Source organism: Nicotiana tabacum, chromosome 12, assembly GCF_000715075.1.
Source record: "Nicotiana tabacum cultivar K326 chromosome 12, ASM71507v2, whole genome shotgun sequence".
Lineage (NCBI taxonomy): Eukaryota > Viridiplantae > Streptophyta > Magnoliopsida > Solanales > Solanaceae > Nicotiana > Nicotiana tabacum.
This window is the reverse complement of record NC_134091.1, coordinates 119,434,145-119,443,306: the sequence shown is the minus strand read 5'-3', so window position 1 is coordinate 119,443,306 and position 9,162 is coordinate 119,434,145. Positions and strand designations below refer to the sequence as shown.

At 40.6% G+C, this 9,162-nt stretch overlaps 1 protein-coding gene across 1 annotated transcript; it reads left to right on the top strand.

The window, feature by feature from the left end:
• The first annotated feature begins 5,615 nt into the window (after positions 1–5,615).
• Positions 5,616–8,667, top strand: LOC142167357 (uncharacterized). The gene is made up of 6 exons (XM_075227521.1): positions 5,616–5,627; positions 5,781–6,286; positions 6,614–6,800; positions 7,766–7,805; positions 7,914–8,328; positions 8,484–8,667. Exons 1-6 carry the CDS (start codon positions 5,616–5,618, stop codon positions 8,665–8,667), a joined length of 1,344 nt encoding a protein of 447 aa, XP_075083622.1.
• The last annotated feature ends 495 nt before the right edge of the window (positions 8,668–9,162 follow it).

The following is a 9,162-nucleotide window of genomic DNA, read 5'->3' as shown; positions in this document are numbered from 1 at the left end:
GAACCCTCTCTCGAACAATGCCAACCAAGGCCGGTGCATGTCGGGCCAAATCACTGAAACAGACTGCATACTCTGACACAATCATAGATCCCTAGCGCAGCTGCTCAAACTCTGCGCGCCATGAGTCCCTGAGGCTTTGAAGGACATACTCTCTCAAAAAACATGTCCGAGAACTGAGTCCATGTAAGTAAAACTACCTCATCCATACTACTCGGCTCATAAGCATACCACCACTGATAGGCTGTTCCTCTAAGCTGGAATGTAGTAAAAGAAACCCCGCTTGTCTCCGCTACGCCCATAGTACGGAAAATGCGATGACACTCCTCCAGAAAACCCTGAGCATCATCTGTATCCAATCCGCTAAAGGTAGGTGGGTGGTACTTTTTGTACCTCTCAAGTCTGAGCTGCTCCACCTCAAAAGCTGCTGCCCTAACCTTGGGCTGAGTTGTAGCTACCGGTTGCATTGGTACAATCTATGGAACCTGGTCAACCTGAACCTGCTGCTTTGGAGTACCGGCAACGGGATTCTGTGCTCCTCCCCCAGCCTAAGATGTGGCAGGAGCAAGTGGAATCAATAAAGCCTGAGCTAAGGTGCTGAAACAACATGAACGTGCTCATAAACTAGGCTAGAGTCTCCTGGGGGGCTGGTGCAGAAACAGGTACCTCTGGTGTCTGCCCTCCAGTTGGAGCTACTGAGGATCCTCTGTAGCATCTCACGCAGGTGCTCTGGCTGCACCACGTAGACGTCCTCGGCCTCTACCCCGGCCCTGCCCTCTCGCGGCTCTAATAGGGGGTGTAGGTGCCTGGTCATCAAATCCGCTCGTACATGTCCTTACCATCTGTGAGAGAATAGAATATAGAAGTTTTGAATTTTTTTAAAGTCAACAATTTTCGCACGACAAGGAATCAAAGTAGTGAAATTTTTCCTAACAATTCCATAGCCTCCCGAAGATAAGTACATACGTCTCCATACCGATCAGCGAGACTCTAATAAACTGGCTTGTGACTCACGACACCTATGAACCTAGAGCTCTAATACCAACTTATCAGGACCCAATTTTCCCTCTGTGTGATGTCGTGATGACACCTAGTCTTTATGACTAGGTAATCCTAACATTTGCGGAATAATGAAATGAAAACATAAATTCAACAACTAACTGTAGCAATAACACCATAACTGAATAACATGCTGCTTGGCATGTACAATAACCAACTCCTTAGTATACTACATAGCATTCCCAAAACCCGAAACATCGTGAATCACAAACTACAGAAGGAAAATCTAGTGTCTCTATACATCCGAGTCTATCAAAAGAAAATACAGAAGATAATGGACATGGGGAAGAGTAGAAGGGGACTTCGAGGTCTGCGGATGCGGTAAATATACCTTGAAGTCTCCAAAGTTGTCCCAGCTCACTGATAGTATGGTTGATAAGGAGTACCTGGATCTGCACACGAAAAAAATATGTGCAGAAGAATAGCATGAGTACACTATAATCGTTACCCAGTAAGTGCCAAGCCTAACCTTGGTCGAGTAATGACGAGGTCAGATCAGGGCCCTACTGGTAATAACACAAGATAAAATGAAATACCGCAATAAAATAAGGACTGAAATTTAACAAGAATGAAATCATAGAAGATAACAACTCAGTACACAGAGATAACAACAGGGAATCTCCCGAGATACCGTCTCGTAGTCCCAAACGTAAATGCGCAGAGGGATCTCCCGGAATACCATTTTGTAGTCCCAAAGTAAATATGCAAGACAGGGAAATCTCCCGAAATACCGTTCCGTATTCCCAAAGTAAATATGCAGCACAAGGGGATCTCCCAGATTACCGTTCCGTAGTCCCAAAGTAAATATACAATACAGGGGGATCTCCCGGAATACCGTTCTGTAGTCCCAAAGTAAATATGCAGTACAGGGGGATCTCCCGGAATACTGTTCCGTAGTCCCAAAGTAAATATGTAGCTAAACAATAGAATTCAATAGTCACGACACGAAATTCTGCAGTTCAACCTAAGTATCAGTTAGGGAAAGACATGTAAATTCACTAAATATGGTACACGTAGTTCAAGTAAATAGTTAAGGCAAGTAGACATGCTATTCTAATCTAGCAGGATACTACACATGCTGATGAAACTCAACAAGAAATAAATCAAGTTATTTCTTAGTAGAAAAATCAGGTTTTTACACAATTAGCTCGTGTACGTACTCGTCACCTCACGTACATGGTGCTCATATATCAAAAACAGTACAAATCCTATGGGGAGTTCCCCTATACAAAGTTAGGAAAGCCACTTGTTACACCCCATATTTTGGTACGTGAAAATACGCTATAAGTAAATTGATGGAAGCTTGAAAAATGTGATGTTACATCCCGCATTTTCGTACGTTAAAGTTTCGTCGTAAGTTAATCGACATAAGTTAGGGAATGAGATTATCTTGAGATTGTAAGCATTATGCTATTTCAAACAAGTGATGAGTAAATTCGTGAAGGTGAGAGGGTAAGCAAATCAAAGAAAATGATTTTTTGTCAAAGTGTGACATTTTGAGATAAAATACGGTCTGAGCTATAATACCCGGTATATATGGACTTGTGCCATACAAGGTACCACATGACCATGATAGTGAGGTGTATAAGGTATGTTGAAAGTGAGTAGTAATTTAAGTAATTTGAGATAATTCCAAATTATGTAGATTATTGGGTAATGGGAGATTACCTAGTTAATTAAGGAATTTATTGGATAATTAATAATATTTGGGGGAAGATTAGCTAAATAATTAGGACATTTTGATTAGCCTAACCCCCCCCCCCTCCCCAAACGTGGCAGCAAACTTTGCCAATGTGATGACTCTTCAAGTCACTCGGTAAGGTGTCATTTTAATGGATTAGTCATCACCTTAGTGGGGGCCACACCCATTAAGGTATAAGACCTCTCTAACTCAAAAACCAAGATGCATATTCATGAGTAATGTAAAGATTTTTCATAGCATCTTCATAATTCAACGAGATCTCATAAGTGTCTTCAAGAATTCAAACGAGAATTCTTAGTATTTTTAGCAACGTGAGATTTTGCAATTTTAAGGGAATACAATGTAATCCTTCTCAAAGATATCACATGGATTCTCCCTACTTCGATTCGCCGTTACGTGTTTCGTCGCAAAAGATGTGTGTTAGAAGAATTGTCAAGAGAATCGGTTCAGGTATGTTAAGGTTATTCCTTCTTTACTTTTGGCATGATCTATATGACACGGACGAAACGGGCAAATGCACAACTTCCATAAATGATTCTATTCATAGAAATAATAGGGGTGTCTATATTATTGATTCCCCATGTGAATTATTATTATATCTTCTGTTCATGGGTCTTAGAAAAATATATATTTGATAAAGTTTATCCGAAAGGTATATTGATTTTTATGACATTTCGAGAAATCTTATTAACGTATTTCTTATGCATTTCATGCATTTATACATGTATATTGACCCATGACCAGATGGCGTTATATACGCGTATATTATATGTATATGGGATATGGAAAAAGGTTGTGACGCTATATACGCACCACCACCTGATCCGCTGGTATACGTTGATGATTTGCCCACAGTGACCGAAATGATATGATGGGATACCCTCAGAGGCTGGATGATGTTATGAACGCATTTACCCATGACATTTATACGCATATGCATGACATTATAATATTAAATGAGTCACAGAGCTATTCAGATATACATGTTGAGTGTTTTACTCCATGTTTCTCTCATGACTATTGTTTACTGATTTTTATTCCATACATACTCGGTACATTATTTGTACTGACGTCCCTTTTGCCTGGGGACGCTGCGTTTCATGCCCGCAGGTCCCGATAGACAGCCGAGAGTCCTCCAAGTAGGCTATCAACTCAGCGGAAGATGTTGGTGCGCTCCATTTGCTCCGGAGTTGCTATTGGTCAGTATGATTAGGACATGTGTTGATTGGTATGGCGGGGCTCTGTTCCGACCTTTATGACATTTATGTATCCTTAGAGGCTTATAGACAGATGTCATGTACGTAAAAGATTGTATGGACTTGTCGGCCTATGTTCAGTGTACGAGTGGTCATTTTGGTCTTACAGACCCATATGTTGTATGTATAAGTTTATTCCTTCATGCTTTACTCCGGTTCATTTACTTATGATAGAATGATACGAAAGATACGTTATGATGTTACACCGTTGAATAAGGTACCGGGTACCCGTTGTGGCCCATCGGTATGGGTCGTGACACCACTTACCTCGAATATCTAGTTCTAAATGGCCCAAATCTAGCCAAAAGTAATTACATATCATAAATACAACCATAATAGACTCATCTAATTAATGAAATCAATACTTTAATAAAAAATTTGAAATTTGCCCTAAAACGTCGACCAGGGACCACGTCTCGAAATCGGGTAAAAGTCACAAAATTCGAACACCCATTCAATCACGAGTTCACTCATATCAAAATTATCGAAATCCGATGTCTAAATCCCAATCAAAACTCAGAAATTCGGTTAGGGAACTTTTCCCCCATTTTCCCAACTTTTCAATCCAAAATCCAAAATTAAATGGAGGAAACAACTATAGATTAATGAAATACAACCAAAAATGAGTTAGGAATCGTTACCCCAAAGCTCTCTCTGAAAATCCCTCGAATAATCGCCAATTCCCGAGCTCAAAATATTGAAAATGAGCAAAAATCGCGAACCCTTGCATTTAAGTGTTCTTTCCAGACATCTCGCACATGCGGACTCTCTATCGCATCTGCGACTATCGCAGGTGTGAAAATGCATCGCACCTGCGGCTTCCCTTCGCACCTGCGCCCAGCTGCCCGCATCTTCTACTCTCGTAAGTGTGGGAAAATCTTCGCGCATACGGTTCCTGCCCAGCTCCTTCTTGGATTCATCTTTAACTCCTCCTTCGCTTCTGCGGGCTCGCACCTACGGTTCCCACTCCACAAGTGCGGTTACACCAGTAGCAGCAACACTTCAGCTAGAAATGCCTAACTCCAATAAAGCCGCTAACCATCCGAAATCACCCCAAGGCCCTCGGGACCTCAACCAAACATACCAACTAGTCCTATAACCCGATATGAACTTAGTCGAATCCTCAAACCACATCAAACAATGCTAAAATCACAAATCATCCTCCGATTCAAACTTAAAGAACTTGAAACTCCAAATTCGACAAGTGATGCCGAAACCAATCAACCCATGTCCGATTGACCGCAAATTTTGCTCACAAGTAATATTCAACATTACGGACCTACTCCAACTTCTAGAATCGGAAACCGACCCTGATATCAAAATTTTCTCTTCCGGTCAAAATCTCTAAAAATTTGACTTTCGCCATTTCAAGCCTAAATGAGCTACAGACCTTAAAAACACAATCTGGACACGCGTCTAAGTCCAAAATCACCGAACAGAACTAACGGAACTGACAGAACTCTATTCCGGAGTCATCTTCACATAGTTCCAACTACGGTCCAAAACTTAAGGCTTAACCCTCCATTTAGGGACTAAGTGTCCCAAAATATTCCAAAAACCAAAATGAACCCTCCCGGCAAGTCACAATAGCAGAAATAGATATGGGAGAAGCTGTTAATAGGGGTTCAGGGCTATAACTTTCCAAATAACTGGCTAGATCATTACATCAATCTACCTACAGACCACTAAGGTTCAACGACCAATATTATGGATGGTGGAAGACAAGGATACATTATTTCATCATGGCTGAAGATTCTGAGCTTTAGAATGTTATATGCGATGGACCCTTTGTCCCTACGAAGACCATTGGTGACCCAGCAGTAACAGTTCCTAAAACAAGAAAAGAATTCAATGATACTGATCGCAAGGCCATAGAGAAGAACTTCCGAGCAAAACAAATTCTCGTCTTTGGTATTGGACCAGATGAATACAATAGGATATCAACATGTCAATCTGCTAAGGAGATCTTCGAAGCTCTCCAAATAGCTTATGAAGGGACAACTCAAGTCAAGCTGTCAAATATTGACATACTTACCACAGAGTACGAGCTCTTCAGGATGAAGGACGACGAGTCCATCCAGGACATGCACACTCGCTTCACCTCCATCAGGAACGAGATCCATTCTCTGGGAGAAATTATTCCAAGGAACAAATTAGTCAGGAAAATACTTAGTGTATTACCCAGTTCCTGGGAAAGCAAAGTAAATGATATCACAGGGGCAAAGGATCTACAAAAGCTGACCATCGATAAGCTCTTTGGAAATCTGAAGACGTACGAAATGAAGAAGAAGAAGGATAACAAAAGAAGAGAGCCCAAGAGGGAGAAGAACCTGGTCCTTAAGATAGACAACAATGAATCAAGTAGTGCGGATGCTGATATGGCTTACTTGACAAAGAGATTTTAGAAAATAGTTCGCAGAAATGGAGGTATTCCAAAGCGGGGCAGCTATAGCAAGCCAAGAGGCTATGACTTATGTCATAAGTGTGGGAAGGTAGGACACTTCATCAAAGATTGTCGTCTCCTTAAGCAATACCAGTACAAACACAACTTAGACAAAGCAGCTAAGAGGAACTAGGTTCCTAAAAAACGATTCAAAAGAAAATATATTGCCGACAACATTGTAAAAGAAGCTCTTGCTGCATGGGGAGACTCCTCCAGTGAATCTGACAAAGATGATGACAAGGGTTACAGCTCCATGATGGCAGTAGAAAGTGAAGCAACTGAATATGACTCTAACTTTGCCCTGATGGCACAATCTGATGATGATGAAGATGATGCCGATAAGGTAAACTTTCTAGATGTTCAAAGAAATCTAAAGTCTTACTCTCCAAAAAAACTTATGTACTTGGCAAATATTTTAATTGATGCTTACCATAATCTTATAAATGATAAAAATGCCTTAACTATGGAACTATGAGAAGTAGAACATGAGAGAGATGATCTAGTAGTTGTTGTGGTGGACTTAAAAGAAACCATTGAGAATTTGAAAAAGGAAAAAGATGCCCTAACTGAAATAATTGTAGACATAAAACACGAGAGAGATGACCTAATGGTTGTTGTGATTGATCTAAAAGATACTATCAAGAGTCTCAAAAAGGAGAAAGAAGCCTTGACCGAGAAAGTAGCCAACGTAGAGCATGAGAGAGATGACCTATTAGTGGTAGTAGTAGACCTAAATGAAACAACTGATGAGCAAAAAAAAAGAAGGCAGTCATGGGAGTACTCGAAAGGGAAAGAAAGTTGCAAGTGAGGAACATCTTAGGATTGAAGATAAGTTAAAATCAGTGAAATCTAGTCTGTGTGCTGAGCTTGAGAAAAATAAGAAACTTCAGGAAGATCTAGATAGGGTTAAGAGCGATATAGAAAAATCACTTAAGTGGACCTGGTCCTTTGACGCCATCACTGCCTTGTATAAAAACAATGGGGGAAACATGCAAGGGATAGGGTTCTAAAGGGAAAAGATTCCTTACAACCCTCATAGCAAGTATGTTACTGTACCGGATAACTGGCTTTGCACTCACTGTGGTAACACTAGGCACTTTAAGGAAACCTGTAAGGCCAGATTTCAGTCTCAACAGAAAAACAAAGTTTTTGCAAAAAAGAGGGTAACTACTGCTAAAGAACCTGGTCCCTTATATAAAACTCGTGTGATGCCTGCTTGGAAAAAGGTCCTGATTCATCCCTTTCCTCATTACAAGGGACCCAAACTTGTTTGGGTTCCTATGTTTAACCCTTGATTTTCTTGTGCAGGGAGCTGTGAAAGGGAGTAGCCAACAATGGTACATGGATAGTGACTGCTCAAAACGCATGACTGGAAGCACAAATGATTTCCTTTCACTCAAAGCCCTACAAGGAGGGAGTGTATCCTTTGAAAATGACAAAAAAGGATACATTCTAGGAGTTGGAAGGATTGGGAAGTCTCTTTCTCACTCAATTGAAAATGTGTACTACGTGAATGAGTTAAAGTACAGCTTGCTAAGTGTCTCCAAAATCTGTGACAATGGAAATAAGGTGGAATTTGTGTCAAAAATATGCACGGTCATAAATCTTGTGACTGGTGAAATGGTTTTGGTGGTCAAACAATACAAAAATATCTATGTTACTGACTTTGAATCTCTGCAAAATGGAGATCTCAGTACTCTAAGTGCTGTAGATGATGATGCTGAACTATGGCACCGAAGATTGGGTCATACAAGCTTTATGTTGCTGAACAAGTTGTTCAAGAAGGACCTGGTTCGTGGCCTGCCCAACTCAAGCTTCAAGAATCACAAAGTGCATGATGCATGTGTAAAAGGAAAGCAATTCGGATCTTCGTTCAAGCCCAAAAAGGAAGTCATCACCTCAAGCCACTTAATCTCCTTCATATGGATCTATGTGGACCTATGAGAGTGCCAAGTAGAGGAGGAAAGAAGTACATCTTTGTTATTGTGGATGACTATTCTAGATTCACCTGGACTCTATTTCTCAGATCCAAGGATGAAACATTTGAAGTATTAGTTGCATTTGTTAAAAGGATCCAAGTGAAGATGAGCCATAATGTTGTGAGTATAAGAACTGATCATGGTACAGAATTCGACAATGCAACGTTCGACGAGTTTTGTGTTGAAAATGGTATCAGTCACAATCTTTTAGCTCCAAGAACACCTAAATAAAATGGTGTCGTGAAGAGGAAAAATAGGACTCTTGAGGACATGGATAGGACAATGCTGATTGATAGTGGTATTGCAAAAGGTTTTTGGGCAGAGGCAGTCAACACTGCATGCTACTTGGTGAATAGATGCATGATCAGGTCCCTCCTGAACAAAACCCCGTATGAACTGCTGAATGGGAGAAAACCTAAGCTAACACACTTGAGGACATTTGGTTGTAAATGCTTTGTTCTCAACGATGGTAAGGAAGCTCTGAGAAATTTTGATGCCAAGAGTGATGAAGGAATATTTCTTGGATATTCATCATAAAGCAAAGCCTACAAGTTATACAACAAAAGAACTCAATGTGCTGATGAAAGCATACATGTGATCTTTGACGAAGCACATCACCCTCTTGGAAAAGCTGCACATGATAAGGCTAATCAAGATGGAAAGTTATCAAATGTCCCTGGTGAAGTTATTGACATGGAAAATGGAAAGGCCGATATGATGAGTTAG